The sequence below is a fragment of the Brachyhypopomus gauderio genome, chromosome 1 (assembly GCF_052324685.1).
Source record: "Brachyhypopomus gauderio isolate BG-103 chromosome 1, BGAUD_0.2, whole genome shotgun sequence".
NCBI classification, from domain to species: Eukaryota; Metazoa; Chordata; class Actinopteri; order Gymnotiformes; family Hypopomidae; genus Brachyhypopomus; species Brachyhypopomus gauderio.
This window is the reverse complement of record NC_135211.1, coordinates 42,479,439-42,501,938: the sequence shown is the minus strand read 5'-3', so window position 1 is coordinate 42,501,938 and position 22,500 is coordinate 42,479,439. Positions and strand designations below refer to the sequence as shown.

Here is a 22,500-nt window from a genome sequence, read left to right as displayed (position 1 = left end):
GTGTGTGTGCGCGTGCGTGCGTGCGTGTGTGTGTGTGTGCGCGCGTGCGTGTGTCCGTCTCAGCAGCAGACAGCAGGTGCTGCTGAATTTCCTGCCTCTGCTGTTTTTGTCCGTTATGCTTTAGCTAAGATCCCATTGGTGGAGGTGGGGAATTCAATTTGAATAAAATGCGGCGATGGGCCAATCAGGAGGCCCGAGGCCCGATGGCCAGTTTGGCCACCACATAGACAAGCTCACTGTATCTGCAGAGTTCAGGCTAAAGCTCAAGCCGCCTGGCCCCCACGGCCCCGGGGCACTCTGTGGGCTGCCCGCTCTGATGCCTGCTTAGAATCGGAGTGGGCGTCTGAGGGGAACGCCCGTGCGAAAAAAGAACAGACAAAGCAGCAGGCTGAACTTTTAGATGTCACACACACCATGCCAGAGTATTCAGTTTAATTACTCTACGCTTGTGTGGGTGTGAGTGTGTGTGTGTGTGTGTGTGTGTGTGTGTGTGTGTGTGTAGGGGACAGGAATGTGAGTACTGTATGTGGGGGAGGAAGAAAGAAAAAGAAACAGAAGGCAGAGAGAGAGAGAGGGAGAAAGAGAGGTAGAGATAAAGAGAGGGAGAAAGGGAGAGGAGAGAGATAATAGGAGACAAATCCCTAGTGGATTATATCTCTTTTAATGCTCTTTCTTCCTGATATGAGCATTCCTCAGTTCACTCATGCGAGGAGCTGCCTGAGCTTACAGCTACGCATCAGTGTGTGTGTGTGTGTGTGTGTGTGTGTGTGTGTGTGTGTGTGTGTGTGTGAGTGAGAGAGAGAGGAATCAGCATTTCACACCGTTCCTGCTAGAGGCTTAAATAACACACTTTGGACCTCGTGAAGATGTAAGGGCTTATAGAACGTCTACCGGCTCCACTCTGAGACGAGTGTGTGTGTGTGTGTGTGTGTGTGTGTGTGTGTGTGTGTGTGTGTGTGTGTGTGTGTGTGTGTGTGTGTGTGAGCACCCCCCCCAGATCTCTCCTACCCTCTAATACCCCTCGGGAGGTGTGCCAAGTGCCCTAAAGGTGGGTGGTGTCAGGAAGGAGATGGTGGAGGTCATATGTGTTCCTGCTCTGACCAAGTCGCCATGGTCTGATGTTTTACTCGTGGTAGTAACACCTTGAGTTTGTTTCTTTCGCAGGGCAGGAACCTGGTCGAGTTTGAGCGCAGCGCTCTACAATTTCACCACAGGGGGCAGCACTGAGCGCAGGGAGGACGTGCCGGACGACGGGGGCGGGGCTTCTGTTCAGTATTTGCCGGGAGAGACGCTCGTCCCTGCCAGTGTGACGAGACACAAAAGCTTGTGCGTGCGGTGGTGTGTGTGTGTGATCTGTACTCTGGCAAATACAAGTACAGAACACTGTAGAAAGCACAAAGTCTGAAAAACAGCAATTCTTTAGTTGGTTTTTATCAGAACAAAGCGTTTTTTTCACCCTCTTCCCTTTCTGTGGTTCTGTACACACACACACACACACACACACACACACACACACCACACACCACACATTCCACACAAACACTGCACACATGCCACACACACTTCATACAAGCACACACCACACACTCCACACAAACACTGCACACACATACACACTCCACCACACACAGTTCAGTCAAACACACACCACACCGCTGCAACAGGCTCCATCATTGACCATCTTCATCTACATCATCTGCACATGACATCAAATGATCTGCTGGCTTGGGTTTCCAGCTGAACAGTGCCAGTGCTTTTGTGTAAGAGAGAACTGACACTTCATCCTTTACACACACACACACACACACACACACACACACACACACACACACACACACAAGGCTAACACACATCTCACAGAACTCAAAGTGCGAGTGGCAGAGTAGAGGTGGGTCACATGGGTTAATATCCACAAGACTGAGCGCTCACACACACACACACTTGTTCAACCAGGTGTGGGGAAAGCTCAGGGTGTAGCCATTAAAAGAGATCAGTACAAAGAGCAGAGAGAGAGAGATAGAGAGGGGGGGGGGGAGAAAGGGAGAGGGGGGGGGTAAAGAGAGGTTTGCAGTGCTCCCCCTCAACACACACGCACACACACACACACACACAAACACAGAGGCCAGAGAGAGGGAGAGGCAGAGAGGGAGAGAAAGGTTTTCAGGAGGAAACAAAAACATAAATGCCCATTTAACACAAACGTGAACCCAACACACACAGTTAATGCAGAAACACACACTTCCTGAACCACCTCGTCACTTGCCCATTGTCCAAATGTATGCACACACACGCTCTCTCTCACCCCCCCCTCTCTCTCTCTCTCACACACACACACACACACACACACACACACACACAGGCTCTGCCTGCCCTGATTTCTCCCCCTGCGGGGTCATGGGGTAGGTGCACTAGGTGTGTAAGATCGGTGTGTAAGTGTGCTACACGACCTGCCTCCTCTCAAACCCCCAGCTGGTGAGCTCTGCCATTTCAATCCATTTGCGGCATTTCAGGACACGAACTCTGCCATTTTTAAGGTGAAAAATCCTAGTAAATTCAGTAAAATTTGTTGTCTGGCAACAGCCAATCCTCTCCTCCCTGTGAACGCAAGCTCCGCCTCCACCTCTCATCTACACACCATACTGTACACCATACTTCAGGCATACTATAATATTACTGTAAAAGGAGGTCCGGTAGACAAAGCGTAGCACTAAACTCTACAGGAGGTGGGATCTTCAACAGCAAGGGCGGAGCTAACCTCTGCAGGGAGGTGGCTTTCTGTTATCTGGGGCGGAGCTTATCTCAGACCAGTCATAAAATCCCTATCAAATTCCAGTAGGAAGCCGCGGTGAAGGTAGCCGTTATCAGCTCCATGAAAACACATCATCCTCTGTGCCATGGCGACACATAGCATCCACCCACTCTCTACCACACACACACACACACACACACACACACACACACACACACACACACACACACACACACACATTACTGAAGACCTTCTGACAGTGCAGACTGCTTTGAGTTCTGGTGATGAACATTTTAACACGCCTTGGTATGTGTGAACGCGCCTCGTGACCAGAGCCTGTGTATCCTAATGTCCCGCCCACCATTCTAGATCTGTCCCTCTCTCTCTCTCTCCCCTCTCTCTCTGTCTCTCTCTCACCCTCCCTCTCCCTCCCTCTCTCTCTGTGTCTCAGTCTCTCTCTCTCTCTCTCCCTCCCTCTGTCCCTCTCTCTGCTAACATTTTTCTAAACTCTCCTAATCCAGAAATATGTACTTCAGGCCACAGGAGTCTGAATTCTGCTGTTTTCACACTTTTACACACACACACACACACTCACACACATGCACACACACACACACACACACACAGTCTCATATTTAATCACTCACACACCTACACAGACTAACAAGAAAGGGCATTAAAAGACATACAATCCACTAGAGATGTGTCCCCTCTTCCCTCTCTCTATCTCTCTTCCTCCCTCTTCCCCTCCCTCCCTCTCTCTCTCCCTCCCTCTCTCTCTTCTCTCTCTCCCTCCCTCTCTCTCTCTCTCTCTTCTCTCTCCCTCCCTATCGCTCTCTTTGTCCCTCTCTCTCCCTCTTTTCCTCTCTCCATCTCTCTTCCCCCTCTGTCTTTCTCCCTACCCCACATATAGTATACACTCTTGTCCTCTGCACACACATCCCCTCCCTCTCTCTCTCTCTCTCTCTCTCTCTCTCTCTCTCTCTCTCTTACACACACACACACACACTTTATTAGATTACCCTGTATTGTTTTTCCTGCTCTGATTCGTTATCATGACATACGGCAGTTTCAGCTCTAAGTTCAGTTCAGATGGGTGCGGTCATCTCCATGGCAGCAGGAGATCACGCTCTGATTGGTCAGACTGATCGGAGCGGATCACGGCTGATCACGTCTGATCCTCCTTGATTAGCTGGTTAACATAACTCTTCTCCCCTCAGTTATGGAGAGATTAACTTTCACCTCCTCTCACTCTTTTTTCAACTGCTAGTTCCCATAGCAACAGTTCCCATAAACTTGTGTGTGTGTGTGTGTCCAGTCCTAATAAAAATCATATTTATCTGTATGAGTGTAAAAAACACGACAGAAGTTGGGCACATCTCTCTCTCTGTTTCTGTGTTCTCATATTATAATTTGAACATTCCAACAATTGGATGTCTGATATTTTGTAACTCAAAACATCAAACATCAAGATATATGCTTTCTGCCATGTGTGTACTCTTTCTCTCTCTCTCTCTCTCTCTCTCTCTCTCTCTCTCTCTCTCTCTCTCTCTCTCTCTCTCTCTGTGTGTGTGTGTGTGTGTGTGTGTGTGTGTGTGTGTGTGTGTGTATTTGCGTATTTGGGTCCAGATACGATAACCTACAGAACGATATCGCTTCGTTCAGGTTTATTTTTGTTCCTCTGGTCCGGGGTGGGAGGGTCGTCTCAAAGGGTGTGAGGGTGCGTTCCAATCCGAGTCCAAGTGCCCTTCTCCAAGCCACTGAGTGGGAAGCCTTGATGTACAGAGAAGGGAGCACTACATTTCGAACACTTGAACGTTTCCAAATGGAGGGTTGGTTTTACCAGAAATAGGAGTATTCTTAAATGAGGCAACCCCTACAGACAGGCATGAGACGGAGGGCTGTACAATATATCATCTGTTAATCTGTATCGCGATACTGGCCTTTTAAACACTGACATCGCAGGAGGCTGATATATGCAAATGAGCCCTTTCGAGGATCATAGCATTTCTCGTTGTGTGCTACGACCGTCCTGACCAATCACGCGTGGCCCAGATTCTGCGGCCTCTGTGGGCGTTTCGATGAATCACGACCTTCACGTGATTCTGTGGCTGGAAATAAATGTGACCAGATAAACACAGGCCAGGTCTTTATTCACGGTTTGAATTTATGGCCACTTCACAATGTTGCGGTTTTCTCCACAGTCGGTGCTTCTTCTGGACATGTGGTGCCTGTGTGTGTGTGTGTGTGTGTGTGTGTGTGTGTGTGTGTGTGTCCTGTCTATTATGACCTTGGTGTTCAACTGCTGGTCCAAGGTTCAGTCCTTTCTCTTGTCTGCCCAGCAGAGGGGCAGCGGGACCCTGGTGCCACCCGGCTGGCCGGCGTCCGGAGGTCTCCCTGCTCTGTTGTGTCTCTCTGAAAGGATGTTTGGGCGGCTGTGTTCTCACACGCAAACTTCTCACGAGCGCTGAAACAGGCGGCCCTTAAAGGCGCGAGCGTCCCGCGCCGATGAACGGCTCTTCCCGCGCGTCCTGCCAGACTGAGAAAGACTTCGGAAGCCAAACAGCTGACTTTGGGAAAATGGCACCATTCCCAGCATTACTGCACTCAAACAGGATCTAAATTTAACAAAACCCAAATAGGGACGCAGGAATTTGACGGATCTCTTATCTGTCTCATATGAACACACACACGCACACACACGTTTTAGTAACCTCCATGTTTTCTGTACTCCTGAACATAGTTAATGTTTAACAAGCCCACCTCAGCTCCTCTCTCCCTCTCTCTCTCTTTCTCTCTCTCTCCCTGGAGTTGGGCCAGGCCCTGGGCCGTTATCCTGGGAGAGTGAGAGCCCCTTATTTGGCCTGAGAAAGGCACTTGGGGCTGTGAGAAGCCTGGGACCACACAGGGGGTCTGGCCATTGCGGCCGGGGGACGGCGGCGACCCCGTCGTGACTCCCACGGCAGAAACACAGGAGGGTGGTGGGGGTTCCCACTCGGAGCTGGTCCGTCAGAGCGAGATCTGGGCCGATCCCAAGCGGAGGTGGTGCGTGGTGGTGTGGGGACTGTTGGCTGTGTGAGTGCTGAGGAGACGCTGCAGTGTGGTTGTAAATTCTGTACGAGGAGCAGGTTCAAACTAAGTGAGAAGATGAACACCACAGTTGGAGCTGTAGATCAAGGTAACCCGATCTGCCCTGTCTACTCAGAGAGGAGCAAGGTTGTGAATGGTTTCAAGGATTCAACACTCTCACGGTCTCTCTCTCTCTCTCACACACACACGCACGCACACACACACACACACACACACGCACACACACACACACACACACACACACACACACACACACACACACACACACACACACACACGTGTTTTTTGCTGGACTAACTTCTCGGCTCTACAGGCGGGAAGAAGAGAGGAGCAAAAATATTCAGATATTCAAAACGGACACTGTTCAGTACACTTAGACAACACCGGGGGAGAGAGAGAGAGAGAGAGAGAGAGAGAGAGAGAGAGAGAGAGAGAGAGAGAGAGGAGAGAGAGAGAGAGAGAGAGAGAGAGAGAGAGAGAAGGGATACTGAAGTGGTCCACCGAGACTGTTAAGAGTGATAGCCAGTTAGCCTAGTCTAGTAACAGGCTTCTAGTTTAGATCTTTCTCCCTTCTCTCTCCCTGGTTGGGTGGAGGTTTGAGCAGGAGGGAGGTGAGGTGGAGGGTTTGGGTGGAGGTTTGAGCAGGAGGGAGGTGAGGTGGAGGGTTTGGGTGGAGGTTTGAGCAGGAGGGAGGTGAGGTGGAGGGTTTGGGTGGAGGTTTGAGCAGGAGGGAGGTGAGGTGGAGGGTTTGGGTGGAGGTTTGAGCAGGAGGGAGGTGAGGTGGAGGGTTTGGGTGGAGGTTTGAGCAGGAGGGAGGTGAGGTGGAGGGTTTGGGTGGAGGTTTGAGCAGGAGGGAGGTGAGGTGGAGGGTTTGGGTGGAGGTTTGAGCAGGAGGGAGGTGAGGTGGAGGGTTTGGGTGGAGCCAGAGGGTCTATGACGTGATTGTCAGTGGGCCACACACAACCTGCGTGTCACGCCGTGCAAACACGTGAAGGAGCCAAACAAAACAAACCCACGAACTCACTCACACACATATGCACACACATGAACATACACACACACACACACACACACACACACACACACACACACACACACACACACACACGCTAATGTTAACACACTCACTCACCTCATCCCTGCCCCACAGGCCCCGCCCCTGCCCCACTGGCCCCGCCCACAGCGTATTCCCCCCCCCCACACACACACACACTCACCTGTCTTGCTGTTGATGCTGAAGAAACCCTGTGGGTTGCCGCTGGTGATCTTGTAGGTGAGCCCGTCGCCAGAGCCTGTGTCCGGGTCGAACGCCTCGATACGGATCACCGACACGTCCTTGGGCGAGTTCTCCAGGACGCTGGGGTAGTAGACGGGGTCGGCGGTCTGCGGGGCGTTGTCGTTGACGTCCTGCACCTCCACGTACACTTCCAGGAAGGCGCAGAGCGGCACAACACCGCGGTCACAGCCGTACACCGTCAGCCAGTAGTGCGGCGTGGCCTCGTGGTCCAGCAGCTCCAGGGTGCGGATCACGCCTGCGGGAGACGAGCACGTCAGCCTGTTTACCCCTCCGTCTGTCTCCTCACCCATTCACGTAGACATCAACTCATCAAACAGCCAAGTATCCACTTATTCATTCTTTCATCAGTTTATTCATTCATTCATTAATAAATCTTTCTCCACTGAATGATTATGCAGGTGTTTATTCAGCCATGTTCCACACTCACTTTAAACACCATCACTCCTCCCATCATCATCCTTGACCCTTCCAGAAGCTTCCAAAAGCTCATCTACAATAATCACATCACACAGCGGTGGTGGACAGACAAACCAACAAGAAACAAGCCCTGCAAACCTGCCAACAGAAGCAGGCGGCCCTGCCTCCCCACCCCCCACCGAACAAAAGTTTCTTAACTTTTAATGAGAGACAGCAGCAGTCTTTTGAAATCAGGGATTAGGGGCGTGAGTGTGTAGGAGAGACATTTACTGTGGGGGCAAACCCGACTCTTAGAAGGGCCGCCTCGTTAAGCCGACGGTGTGGTGAGACTGGGTGGGGGAGGGTGGGGGTGGGGGGGGGGTAGCAGGGTGGGGTTCTCAGCTGTGTCAATACAGGCTTTTTGAGCCACACCGTCAGACGGATGAGGGGCGGGGAGGTAAACAGTGACCGGGCACGGCGTCGAAACAGAGAGAGAGAGACAGAGAGAGAGAGACAGAGAAAGAGAGACAGAGACAGGAGGACAGCTGGGCTGGGCTGGACTTTGCACCTGTCTGGTCATGGCTTCCTGTAATATGGACCATAGGCCACCATAACCATAAAAGTGAATCATGTTATTGTGTTTGATAAAGACTCAACTCACCTGAACCCTTTAGCCTGGAGACTACCTGTAATAATCTCCCAGACCTCAGAGTAGGGTGTGGCTAGCAGGCAACAGAGGAGGGGCGTGGCCACAAAGCAGGAAGTGTCTACCAGACCACAAAGGGGGCATGGCTGTTTCAGCAAGAGGGAGGTCCAGGTAAAGAGAGGATATCCCAGGACAAAACAGACCGTTCCACGTCCGGAAAGTTCCACCTCTAGCTCCGAAAACCGAAATCCACTGCCCATAGGCTCTGACCAATCACAGCGCTCGAGCCTGACTCAGTGAATGGCGACCGGTGCCCAGTTACCCGGCGACCCGCCCCGCCTCTCTTGACACTGAGCGACTTGAGAAGGAAGGAAAGAGAGAAAGAGCGAGAGAGAAAAGAGAGAAAGACGGAGAGGCTCTGCCTTCAGGTTCTTTAGGCGCACATATGTCTGTGTTATTGGCTAGCTGCGCTTGGCTTATTAGCTCCACAGGCTAACGCTTGGGGGGAGGGGGGAGAGGCAGAGAGGAGGCGGGGCTATATATCACCACCACAGCAGGCTCGATGTGTTCACTGCTCAACACTGGAGAACAGTCATGAGGAGAGAGAGAGAGAGAGAGAGAGAGAGAGAGAGAGAGAGGAAAGCCGAGAAGAATGATCAACAAAAAGAAGTGTGTCACAGGAGTAAGAGGACAAAATGGAGCCTGAGGGAAGATTTAGAGAGTAAAGAAAGAGAGAGAGAGAAAGAGAGAGGGAAGAGAGAGAGAAGGAGAGAGGGAATAAAGAGAAGGAGCGAGAAACACACACAGACATTATATATTTTTTTATGCACACTCAAACACAAAACACAAGTGCACACACACCTACACACAACCTGCCTCACAGTCATAATGAATCACAGTAATTCCTGAACTGCCCAATTCTAAAACTTCCTGGGAACTTCCTGCTACCAGTGGCTCATTTACAACACAGCGGCCGCAGAATGTGGCAGTTCTCAGTGACGGTAGCGCAGCGCCTCACGTTAGCGCAGCGTCCTCACGGCTCACGCCAGCTGCGCCCTCACATTAGCGCAGCGTCCTCACGGCTCACGCCAGCTCCGCCCTCACGGCTCACGCCAGCTCCGCCCTCACGTTAGCGTAGCGTCCTCACGGCTCACGCCAGCTCCGCCCTCACGTTAGCGTAGCGTCCTCATGGCTCACGCCAGCTTTGCCCTCACGTCAGCGTAGCGTTCTCACGGCTCACGCCAGTTCCGCCCTCACGTTAGCGTAGCGTCCTCACGGCTCACGCCAGCTCCGCCCTCACGTTAGCATAGCGTCCTCACGGCTCACGCCAGCTCCGCCCTCACGTTAGCGTAGCGTCCTCACAGCTCACGCCAGCTTTGCCCTCACGTTAGCGTAGCGTCCTCACGGCTCACGCCAGCTTTGCCCTCACGTTAGCGTAGCGTTCTCACGGCTCACGCCAGCTCCGCCCTTTGTTCTTACGGGTCAGCAGAGGTCAGGGCACCGTCACTACCTCGGAGACGCAGCGATGCTAGGCAGCTCGGGCAGGCACGCCCGCACATGCACGGCTCTCCAGACACGCCCCTCCCCCAGTTAGCTGTCAGAAGAGGTTATGAAATCCGCCCTGAGGACACGGAGACTGATGACAGCTAAATCTGACAGGCCTCCCCCCTCTCTTTCTCTCACAACCTCTCTCTCTCTCTCTACAAACCACCCTTTCTCTCTCACAACCTCTCTCTTCTCTACCTCTCTCACAACCTCTCTCTCTCAACCTCTCTTTCTCTCTCTCCCTCTCTTTATTTTGTCATCTCCTGTTTTCTCTGCCCTCAGGCGAGACGTTTCAGTCATCCACACCCATCGAGTGAACAACGAACCCTGCACCCATCCAACATGGCTGACCTCATAAGTGTGTATGTGTGTGAGAGAGAGAGTCTGTCCACTTTAATTAACTTTCCAATTGGTTCTCGCAATAGCAGAGAACACACACACACACACACACACACACACACACACGCATAAGGACCCTGACAGAAGGCTTGCTGCTTTATCAGTGACTTTAGTTCCATGGAGGTGAACGAAGTCTCAGCAGAAATGACGACGACTGTAATGATGGGAATGCTAAGTGTGCAGGGCAGTGTGTGTGTGTGTGTGTGTGTGCATGTGTGTGTGTGGGAATATTATGTGAACAGAGTCTCAATTTTCCCTCCCAGTGGAGGACATTGCACTCTGCTCCTCTTCTTTCTGCAGGGCTTTAATGAGAGAGACAGAGAGTAAAAAGAACAGAGAGAGAGAGCAAGAGAGAAGGAACAGAGAAGAATAGAGAGTGATAGAGAGAGAGAGAGGAACAGAGGAGCAGACTGCTACTGTATGTTGCTAGGGTAAAAGTGGAATGCAATTGAGTAGACAAATACACACATACTTACACCCACACACACACACACACACCCACACTTTTACCCTGGCTTGCAGGGCCTGGTTTTGCCCACAGACAGCTGTGAGGAGCTAGCACTCACACCAGAGTTGCAGCGCGGCCCAGATCAGCACCTGCTGAGCCAGTTCCGCACAATATCCACTAGCGTGCGTTTGTCTGGGTTTGTTCTGGTTCTGGAGGCGTGTAATAAACAAAGAAAGCTCTGGATCTGCAGTTTCATCCAGAACTGATCATAACATCCTGAGGGTGGAGAGACAGGCCAGTCATCTCCAACACGCCCCCACCTGCCTCCCCTCTGCCTTTATACGCTGACGGGACTACAGTTCTGGGGCGGGACTACGCTTTTGAGGTGGGACTACAGCAGCTAGGGGCGGGACTACAGCAGTGGGAGGCGGGACAATGACTGTGGGGATTCCACTATTGCAGTGGGGTGGGTCTACAGGACTGGAGCGGTGAGAATACAGCAGATGGGGGCGGGACTACTGCAGGTTGGGGGCAGGACTACAACAGCGGGGGGCGGGACTACAGCAGTGGGGTGGAACCACAGCAGCAGACTGGAACCCCTCCACACCGACAGCTCACCCTGTAAACTTTTCTGGGGTTTTCCGTCTCAACATGTCTCACTCACGGAGAAACAGCTTTCTCGTCTGTGATAACAGAGAGCCTTGGCAGAAAACCCTGATTCAAGATTCGCCCCCACCCTAATATTCCTCCGATTATTTCTCTCTCTCTCTCTCTCTCTCTCTGCCTGCAACCATAAGCTCATATCATCACTTCGGTTGCCAGACGTACAGATCCGTATCCCACCTCACTCCACTCTAAGAGGCAGAAACTTTTAAAACATTTATCAGACTTTGCAGAGCACCTGCGTACGCCTGAGACTCCCCTGATGTTGATCTGCTTTAAAACAACATAAAGCAATGAAGACTGCGGAGAAAGACCAGCTCACTGAGCGCCATGGGGGGGTTGGCAGCGGGAAAATCGATGAGTGCGCCAGGCAAATACAATAAGGGTTTATAAAAACGCTCACAAAACTTTCTTCTATCACACTTGCTCACTGAACAACTTCTACCTCAGGGGGAAAAAAAAGACACATAGCCCCGCCTCCTCCCCACTCCCCCTCCCCAAACTCCTCCCCCTCCCCCTGCACAACTCCCAAGTTTATCAGCTCACCAGTGTCGATTGAGGAAACAGTTATCAAGGCAGCGTGCTGATGGCTTTAACAAATATGCATTTCACACAAAAGCCATCTTATCTGGTGAATATCCAGCGTGACTCTGGGGTCGACCAGAACCCCCTCCCCCACCCCACCCCCCACCCCCTCTTCCTCTTTTTACACATGGCTGCACATTCTGTACACACCAGTGGCTGTTGAGGGGCCAGACCACCAGCGACAGCCTCAGGGGAGAACTGCAGCCCCGGGGGGCGGGCGGGGGGGTTAATAGCGGAACAGCATTATTTCACCGGCTCAACAAAGTTGAGCAGTGTGCCTCAGTCTTCGTTTGCTGTCATCTTCAAAGCCAAAAGAGAAGAGACAGAGGGAGAAAATTAACCCCAAACTCCTGAAACGGCGAGAGCTGACGCCGGCAGAAACCGCGCACTCAAGCTGCGAGTGTGAGAAAAACCGAGACAGTGGAGAAATACACAAGCATGTGGGAGATTTAAGAGACTCACACCAGAGACCGGCACGAGAAGAGGCCCGTGAGGAGAGAGAAAAGGCGAGAGAGGGAGGAAGCTCTTCAACAGACGGAAGGGAGCGAGACGGTTAGCGCGAGGCTGGCAGGATCCTGCCAACTCATCTCTCCTCCTTCCCCTTCAGCTCGTTACTTTCAGCTCCTGCAAACAGGGAGTACTGGGAAGCCCCTCCCAACCTCCAATGCCCCGCCCCCTCACGAGCTATTATTGTAGTACTTGATTCACAAACAGCGGCATCCTCCAATAAACAAGCATCTCCCGCTATCGCAGCGCATTTGACGAAGCGTGAAATCGTCGGGCCCCTGGGGGGGGCCCTGCAGTGCGAGCTGCTAGGCGCTGGGTCGCAGCGTGGGGGTGCCAAGGAGCCCGTCCTCTCCCGCACTGTAGCTGCGAGGACTATGCGAGTGCGGAGAGGGAGGATGTCTCACAGAAGACCCAGAGCCCTCCCCCACACCCCTCTTCTATTTATAAGCTAGGGCTCCTTGGAGGATTTCTGCGATCAAAGGCGCTTCAAAATGTGGAGCGCGGAGCGGTGGAGTGGTGGGCAAAGGCGCCGCCGCCCCGGTTCAAGCGCCAGATGTTTGACTCGGTGGTAATTACGTCTTTATGCGTCATTACAACAAACGCGGTGGCCAGCTTATCAGCGGCACGCAGGCCCGGCCGTGACAGCTCCGGCCCGAAGTCGGCCCCAGTCCTCGCCGCGACAGATTTGGTCCAGCCAATCAGCCGTCGGCCTGCCAGGATCGGTCGGGCCCGTGCACAGGTGGAGCTGTCCACATGAGCCACCGAGACGCTACCGAGTCCAGACGCCCACCCCTCCGCCAGCATGCGAAGGGATGCATCACGCACTTCAGGATACGTAGGGCGGGTCGAGACGGAGCCGTTCGGCCTCAGGCGGCGAGGTGCCATCTGCCGTAACCTGAACAACACGTCGTGGCGTGCCGAACCCATAGCCAAAATACTGGAGGATTGTGGGTATTAATTTGCCAGCGCTGCGGTGATGTTAGCGGATCAAGCGTGAATATGATCTCAGTTTAAACATACATGCTCAGACACACTTAGGTACAAAATCCCAAAAAAAAAAGTCGGCGCTTTTCTCAAAAATGTTTTTTTTTCATCTTCCTCACAAAGCTTTATTCGCTTCAGTGCACTGGTACATTTGTGCTCTTCAACCCAATTAGCCCTCGTTAGTGCTCATTAGCATAAGAAAGGGTTAAGTCTGCTTTCGGGCCACAGCATCTACATGGCTCCCGAAACAGGAGTTAACACTGGCCCACTGCTAACAAGGCAAAGGGCGCTTTCATTTAGCGCCCTGCAATCAAACTCCCGCTCCCTCTGAATTCCAGGGCTCCATCACCAGGGCAACGCGACCCAAGCAGAGACTGCGTGGAGTCGGGTCACGTGCCGTGGTGAATGTGCGCGTGAGAAGTGATGGCCTTTCCAGAACAGGAGCTCGGGGGGGGGGGGGGAAGAAAGAAAGAGGAACCGACTTTTAGAGAGCAGCAAAGACAAGAAGAGGTCCCTCTCTCCCCTCCCTTAGCCCTCTCCACCTCTCTCTCTCTCCCCATCACATCCCTGTCTTTCTATTCCCCCACCCTCCCCACAGCAGGCGCTGTGACACGCCCCCCTCTTTTCCCACGGCCCCCTCCCCCACTGACTCACCCGTGCCGAGCCAGGCCCAGACGGACATGCAGAGACGAAGCTATGGCGCATACCTCCGTTATCTGGCATCGGCCGGAACAGCCGGGATTCTCCGCAGCTGGAGGCCAGGACCAGGAGGGGGGGGGGGGCAGTGAGGAGAACTTGGGGAGGAGAGGAGAGGAACAGAGCAGCAATCTTACAGAGCATGTTCTCTGTAAGAACTTCTGAAGAACTGGCAAGGGGCGCAGAACATCCAGAGAAGCCATGCCGCCTCCTCCCAGCGGACCTTTCAGGGGTCCTTTCCAGGCTCCGCCCCCCCCCCCCCGTGATTAGTGAGGCAGTATAGAGCTGCCCTTTACTCCTTGCTGTGTTAGGCGGGGGGTCAGGAGGAAAGAGGTCTAGATTCATTGTGTGGCCCCTGGTAACATCAATCAGGTTCACGGGCAAAGCCTCTGTCCTGCACCAGTGCGTGCGAACTCTCAACTCAATTACTCAGGAAACAGGGTTTAAAACACACACACACACACACACACACACACACACACACACACACACACACACACACACACACACACACACACAGGCACACGCACACACTCTCAGCCCAACATTAAAATGACACAAATTCATGTTAGTCTCATGTGCACACTCCAACAGACACACACGACAAGGTAACCAGCATGGGTTCAGATGTCCCTGCACCCCGCAGCCTGAGCAAAGAGGGAGATAATAAGGAGAAAAGAGAGTGTGTGAGACATGGAGAGACGAGTACGCGATCTCAGAGTCACAATTTGGGGTTTGCAGTTAAGCTAATCTCTCCGGCGTGCAGGCTGAAATTATCGGGCTTTTTTTGGACGCTGGAGAAGTCGCGGCGGTTAGGGAAGGCTGCGTTCCCGAAGGTGGAGCTTATTCTGTCCCAAAGTGCCTCAAAGGCACAAACAGGCCGGCCAAACATGGTGGGGATCTGGTGTCGAACCACCAAGCGGGATGGCGAACCAACCACCGACGCTAACAAGGGGCGTTGGGGTGCCACTCCACCACTCCGCCCTGAACTGCTGGGCAGAGGCACCATGGGCAGGGCTGCACGATACGGACGCCACATCGTATCTTGATCACACAGTGTCGTCATCACAAAACATTGTGGCGTTAACGCTGCCTGCACGCGAACCGTGACACGCAGCAGGCGGGAAGCTCTGCATACGCTACAAAATGGTGATCCGTCTGCATATTACGACATTTTAAAGGCAGACAGCGCGAGGAGTTAACAAACAAAATGCGGCGCGTCCCTAACCTCAAGAGAAAAACAAGCAAACAGATGAAGAGACAGAAACTATCTCCCGAGCCCACAGCGCAGGCGGCTGTAGCACGCCGTCTTTTCACACGCCGTCGTTCGTGCAGTGGGACTGTTGCCATTCTAAAGGCATGTTTTAAACTTAAGCTACTTCGTAAGGCTGTTCTAAGGTCTACGACTGTGCTAACAAAGCAGTTCTGTGCTGAATGCTCTCTAGAGACCAACTGCTCCAGAACGCGTTTACACTGTGTGTAATGGTAAGCCCCACTGAAGAGAGGCAATTTTCCATCTGTGGTATACTACATCACGTTATTACAATCTCAGTGTTATGGACCTTTATTTATTTATTTATTCATTCATACATAATTCAGCTTTGATAACATGTTGGTGTTGGTAAATCCACATCACAGATATCGAGACACTTCCAGTTCAGCCTAATTACTGATATCGATCCGCTATTTGAAACGCAATCCCTAAGTGTTCCCTGGCCCTTCAGAAGACCTCCCCCCATACACACACACACAGAATGTCTGGCCCATGGGAGGGGGGGGCTGTTGTAAGCTAAGGCATATTTACTCTGCCACCAGTCCTAGCTGTGATCTTTAACAATGGCTCAAGACAATCCCATCTCTGCCAGCACTCACATGTCACCTAGAGGTCACGGGGGGGGGGGGGGGAGGAGGACGGAAGACCAGGTCGGTGCTCCTAATGACCTCCATGTCCTCGGGTTAAAGGTGGTGCCAGCCAGACTACCTCTCCAGGGTCAGCGCTGGCTAAATATATAAATACACAGCGCTAAGATCTGTCCGCAAAGCAGCCTTCTATATTAAGCAGCTACTGGCACATCAAAGAGAATTTGGCTTAAAAATGACAATTCCGATGCATGGAAGTAGGTGGTGGTGTAACAGATGGAGGTCAACGTGGAGCAGGAGCCGTGATGGGGGAGTTAGCAGGGGGGGGTGGTGCTTACGGAAACACCACCAGGAACGAAAGACCTTCAGAAAAGATCGACTGTAAAAGAGTTCATTTTCCTTTTTGTACACTGCCTTTGCAGCCAAGTTTGAACCAATCTTGGCTGAGTATTAAGTTGCATCAAACAAACGCTGCCTTATACGTCTCCCTGTCTCATGTTTGAGGGCACAGAATAGCCCCTCCTCCTCTCGGAAAACAGAGAAAGAAAAAGAGTTCGGCACAAAAGGGGACACAAGTGATCAACAACCTCCCTGCCGCCCGAACGAAGCAGAACGCAATCTCCATAATAATGGGCAAGCACACTGACTGGCAGATGGTCGTGTAGGGGAAGAGCCCCACGACATCACTTCCTGCCCATGCTAAATTTACCACTGCAGAACGGTGAGATTTACTAACGTGGATCTAGAGCATCGTTACCTTCCTTAATTAAGTTCTCTGCTCTTCCATCAACAACTAATTAACAGTTTTTTTAATATGGATTTTTTCTTGGAGTAACTTTAGAGTGGTTTGGACTTTTTTTATGGTGTTCTGCGTAAGTGTAGACTACAGAGTGTGTGAATGCTAAAAACCTCATGTTTTATGTATGACATTTTCACTGACCCATTTGTGCATTAATTATGTATACTGCAGCGCAGAAATCCATTTCTTTCCAAAAGAAGAAACCCACATTGCGCTGCAAATGAGAAATTCCACGCACATTCCGAGAAGTAACGAGGAAGACTGCATGAGGTGGGACGGCACACGGAAGACTGGGTGGGCAAGGCTGCTCCGTGCCGAGCAACGGTTGGAATTCCAGACTGCTTATTTTAAGCTTTTTGGCACAGGTGCCTGCAGTGGCCGTGACCAGCTGAGAGAGGCATTAATGCGTTTCTTTGTGCGGTCTTAACGGCGTCGGGTCTCGCCTCTGCCGCAGAAATTTGTTTCGGTTCGAATGGCAAAGGCTCCTTTACATAAACGTAAGAGGTCACGCCAATGAGCATTTGGAAAAGCCCCCAGCCCAGATGCCTAAGCTGTTCGTGCAGTTTGGAAGTGTTTGAAATATTGAGGGGGGAGAAGAAGAAAGGAAAAACGGGGGTGGGTTGTAGAATATGGGCGGGCAGTAGGTAGAGAGGAAGGGGAAGTGCACAGCAAGCCTCTTAAAACCACGGCAACCGGTCTGGAACGTTTACACCAGGTCTGCGAGACAGCTGCTCCATCTGTTCCTGCCATGAATTCAGTCTCCTTCTGTTGAGAAACTCGCAACTTCACAAAATTCCCAACGCTGACTGAATAACATGGCATGAAGGCCATCTCACTTCCTGTACATACAAAATCCAGTTCCTAATACCACAATCCCACATTTCCTCATATAGGGGGTCAGACGTATGCAGAGATGATGGTAAACAAAGCATCACACTCACAATTCTCCACACTAGATCACATTAGATCATGTCATGAGCATAAGATGAATCGAGAAAACTCACCAGTTTCTTCATCGATGGCAAAGATCCCCAGGCCAGATCCATCCCGAATAGAATAGAGGATCTCTCCATCTTTTCCTTTGTCCTCGTCCTGCGCTGTGACCTTCATTACGGACGTTCCAATGGGTACGTCCTCTTTGATAAATCCTTTATCCACAAATGAATGAAACCATGGGCGATACAGGTTCTCGTTCACGTCTACCACCTCCACCTCAACGTGGCAGGTTGAGGACAAAGAAATGGGCTTGCCTTTGTCCTTAGCTTTCGCCACGAGGTTATACACTTGCCTTTTCTCGTAATCCAGATTCTGCACGATTCGGACCGCACCGCTGAGTTTGTCCACTTCAAATTTACCCTCACCGTTGTCCACAAGGCTGTATCGTACCTGGCTGGCAGGACCGACGTCAGGGTCATGTGCCTCTAGCCACATAATCACCGTGCCAATCGGTAAATCCTCCCGTACCTTCACCCGATAATTGGGAGGAATAAACTTGGGTGGGTTGTCATTAACATCTTCCAGAGTGATTTTAAGTGATACGGTCGATACCAGTTGAGGTTCAACTGTAGCCTGGTCACGAGCGGCTATCCGTAATAAAAAGTCAGACTGAACCTCACGATCCAAAGGCTTTTTGACCTTAACGATTCCAGTCTCCTCATCGATACTGAACTGATCAGTGTCTGCTAGTATGGAGTACCTGACGACACCATTGTCCCCAAGATCTTTGTCTGTGGCCACAACCTGTATGATCTCCATACCGACAGCCATGTTTTCACTTATCTCCACTGAATATGAGTCTTGCAGAAACTGAGGGCTGTTGTCATTAGCGTCTGTTACCTTGACATCCAGCAGTCGTGATGACGACTTCTGAGGTATTCCAAGGTCATAAACTGTAACGTTGAGTGTGTAGTGATCTGTGGTTTCTCTGTCGAGTGGAGCGTACACCTTCAGCCAACCATCATTCATATCAACAACAAACCGACTCTCTGTGTCCCCGCCTGATATAACATAAACGAGCTTGCCATTGAAACCGCTGTCCGAGTCTGACGCGCTCAAATGGACGATCCTAGCCCCCACGGGCAGGTCTTCCTTCACCTCAACCACACTGGGAAATGATTCCGCAAACTGGGGAGTGAACCGGTTGACAGCATGAATGTCTAAAAAGTTCTCGTCGGGCTCTGCCTGGTTGTGGACCCTGCTGCTCTGCAAAAGCTTTTCCGCCAGCATGGTGGCCACACCGGTGTCGACACATTTGACTTGAACGGGTTTGCGGGCCGTGATGACGGTAATGTTCAAGAACGTCAGCGGAGTCTCGTGCTCCCCATCGGTGGCTACCACCTGCAGACTGTGGAAGGACACCTTCGTTGCCTCTCCCTCACCCAGTGGGTGCTTCAGGGACAGCACGCCCGAGTTAGGGTTTAAGTCAAAAAGGTCCAGGTCGTTTCCACCTCTTATCAAGTATCGGACCAGCTGAAGTTCATCCGCATCGATGGCGGACACGGTGGTGATCTGCTCTCCGACACCGTGGTCTCTGGGCACGGTCACCTCACAGTCTATGTTTTCAAACAGGGGCTTGTTGTCATTCAGGTTACTGAGGGTGACCGTGACTTGCGTCTCCACCTCGCGGCGAAAAGGTTCTCCCCAGTCGGATGCGCGCACTCGTAAATTATAAACCCTCGGCATCAGCTCATAATCTAGCTGTTCTGAGGTACTGATGACTCCAGAGAAGTAGTCAATAACAAAAGGCTGGGGGTTTATGTTAGCAATGCTATATGTAACATAGCCATTCTCTCCACTGTCTACATCTACTGCTTTAACTGTCACCACACTTGTACCTATGGGCATATTCTCATCCACGCTGGCTTTGTAAGATGAATACTGAAACTCTGGGGCATTGTTGTTCACATCGGTCACGAAAACGACAACTTTAGTGGCTTCTTTTCTGTCACTAGTAAAGACTTCTAATTCATGCTGGGGTGCAGTGTCTGCGTGGATGGGCCCAGCTGTTGTGATTAAGCCAGTATCTTGATTGATTGCAAAGGGGTTTTTGTCCAACTTTTGTCTTAAAACATACTTTAATTGGGGATACTTTGGCACAGCTGTTACCATTACAACAGGTGTGTGCAGTGGTGCAAATTCACTTATATTGACCCTGTAAACAGACTGCTGGAATTTAGGAGGTCCTACTTTAAACTGCGGCGATGTGATATGGATGACTTTAGCAGAGGAAAACTGTGGCGGGTTTCCTTTGTCTTTAGCTTGCAGTGTGAGATTGTAACCATAAGGATGACTGTCCCAGTCTACTTCTTTCAGAGCTTTAATTTTGTATTCCTTACTACCTGGGCTGGACCTCATAGTTCTAAATTGCTGCAGTGGGTCTCCTGCTACCACGCTAAGAGACGCTATTTCACCATTAGCACCCTGGTCATCATCCTCAACAGAAACTACTGCATAAGTGGGGTCTTTGTCAGTGTCAGAAGGTGCTAGGGTAACCGCGGTGATAACCGGAGAATGCTCATTCGCTGGCTCCACTCGTACCGTTAGCTTAGCCATGCTGCTAAACCCGCTGCTTCCGTACAGCTTCATGCCACGATCCACCGCCAATATCTCCAGTTCATACCGCTTCGTCTCTGCGTAATCTAGCTTTCCGGTTAGTGTGACCACGCCACTGGTGGGATGTACGGCAAACGTGTCGGTCCATTCTCGGAAGCTATAGTAGTATTCTCCGTTCGTACCAATGTCGGCGTCCGTCGCTGTAACCTTCGCGATGCTGGAGCGGATGGCCGTGTTCTCGGGCAGGGACACGCTGTAGGAGGTAGGGGAGAACAGAGGTCGTAGATCGTTGGTGTCCAGTACCTGAACCCGGACCCGCGTTCGGGCCTCTGCGTTCGACACCCTTTCCACGGCTTTGACTGTGAGCACGTAGTGGTCGCGCACCTCCCGGTTGAGAATAGCACTGCTTCCCCCTTTGGTCCTTATTCGCAGAAAGCAAAAGTCTCCCAGCGGATATTCCTCTGCTTTGAAGAGGTTCTCATTGTCACCCGACACGATCTTGTACCGTATTTCCCAGGATGGGTCTGTGGTGTAGATGCCCATTTTCACAGGGCTCTCCACATAGGTCTTAGCAGCAGAGTTCTCAAATATGGTGGCATTGTACGAGGGCTGGGTGAAGCGCGGGCCGGACGGAGCCTCCTGTCCCCGGGCACAGGTCCACAGAAGCACCAGCTGCACTGCCAGCAGTGAAGTCACCTGGTTTCGCATGTTCACTCTCCGCTCTTCACCAAACCACCTGTGGAGAAGGAGGGACGGGTTAAAAAATTTGTTTTTTTTTCTTTCATGAAACACCAATTATTGAGTATTTATGGGCAGGAACCTTGGGGCTGTAAATGACAGTCTGAACAAAAGACAGTTATGTTACATTTTTTTAAAGTATTTTATGCCAACAAGGCAAATTGCCAGAGCTGAATAAATTATGGGAAACGTAAAAGATCTTAAAAGATCTGGGCTCCGCTGTGAACTTATGCAAGTGTGTTTACAAAGCTCTCGCATGAGAAGAAAATGATGTTTACAGAAGTTAATGAAATCAGTCAACAAAGCACTAATATTAACTTTGCGCTGGTTACAGAACCCACATGAGCAGACAGACACAAACCCCCGTACCGCAGAACAATCGCTCGACAGAACGTTAGCGGCCGAGCGGACGCGGTCGGCGGCACTGAGTGAAACGGCGCCCGGTTTCCAGACTCGCTAGTCTCAACAGAGCTTGTTACGGAACGCCAAGCAAGAGATTATCAGCTATGAAGCCAGTAGGGCTGGAAGCGTTTGTTCCAGATACAAAAATACACACATTCCACCGGCCGGTGTGTGCGCGCTTATCCGAGACTCCCAATCTGTGCCGTTGTGCGGAATGTGCGCGCTTCCCACACTCAGATATGGACTCAAGTCGCTACTAATAACCGGACGACGATCGCTTCAGATACTCCATTAAAGAGATCGACACATTTAACTATTTTACGCTTTACTCCACAAACCTAATTTATAAAGCCATTTATCCAAAGCACACTAGTATACAGTTATACAGTGTAACGTTTCTTGATCACGCCAAATAGGTGGGTTGTAATAATGTGGAAGAAGTGAAACAGCCGTGCAACACACCGCAAGTCCGAGGAAACACTCGCACCACGCCAGTCACACACGTTTCAGGTATGAGAAAATCAGAGCAGTAACCTCCGGTGCGGTGTGCACCCTCCCAAGGCCACTCAACGATTTATGACCTCGGGCTAATCAAAGCGTTTCATTCTTGCGCTCGGAGCGGAAAAGTATCGCAATACCTTCAACCGATGCGCAAACACAACGTTAATAATAAAAAATAACAGCGCTCTAAACGTTCTCGATAAGAACTTAGCTCATTCAAACTTTATCTGTTATTTTAATATATCACCAGGCGTCACAACGTAAATTGAAATAGGCATATATTTAAAAACACACAGAAAAAGTCTGCTGTTTTTGATAGGAACGCATTATTAACAAAAGCGCGTGTTTGCGCCCCATCCCCCAGGCGCCCTGTTCATCTGGCAAAGCAGATGCACGATTGTTCAAACAGGTCAACAATTACTTGCCTAAACAACTAGATCTAAATATTTACATTGCATAAAAGCAACAGAACACTTCAGAAACGCGACCCATTTGCCCATTTGTCTTCTTCCCTGGAAAAGTTTCCGAGCCGCGCACTGCCAACCAAGCAAGGCAGCGTGAGGACTTACAAAGACCTCGGTGCAACTTTTACGCGTTTCAAAGACGGTTATGGTCTCCATTGGCCCCGCCACACCAACATCCA

General features: G+C 51.2%; 1 protein-coding gene across 9 annotated transcripts in view; it reads right to left on the bottom strand.

The window, feature by feature from the left end:
• fat1a (FAT atypical cadherin 1a) overlaps positions 1–22,500 on the bottom strand; it is a 72,835-nt gene that overhangs the window by 49,064 nt on the left and 1,271 nt on the right. For 6 of the 9 annotated variants that reach the window (XR_013132681.1, XM_077013706.1, XM_077013714.1 and 3 more), the window contains exons 1-3: positions 22,309–22,364; positions 17,669–20,952; positions 7,057–7,371 (exon numbers count right to left, since the gene is read on the bottom strand). Coding sequence is in view for 8 of the 9 variants with exons in the window: in XM_077013706.1 (XP_076869821.1) it covers positions 7,057–7,371; positions 17,669–20,952; positions 22,309–22,349 (3,640 nt within the window). In the remaining variant the exon portion in view is untranslated. Of the gene's footprint in view, positions 1–7,056; positions 7,372–17,668; positions 20,953–22,308; positions 22,389–22,500 lie in introns of those variants that run through there. The other 3 variants (XM_077013734.1, XM_077013725.1, XM_077013761.1) reach the window with 2 other exon arrangements.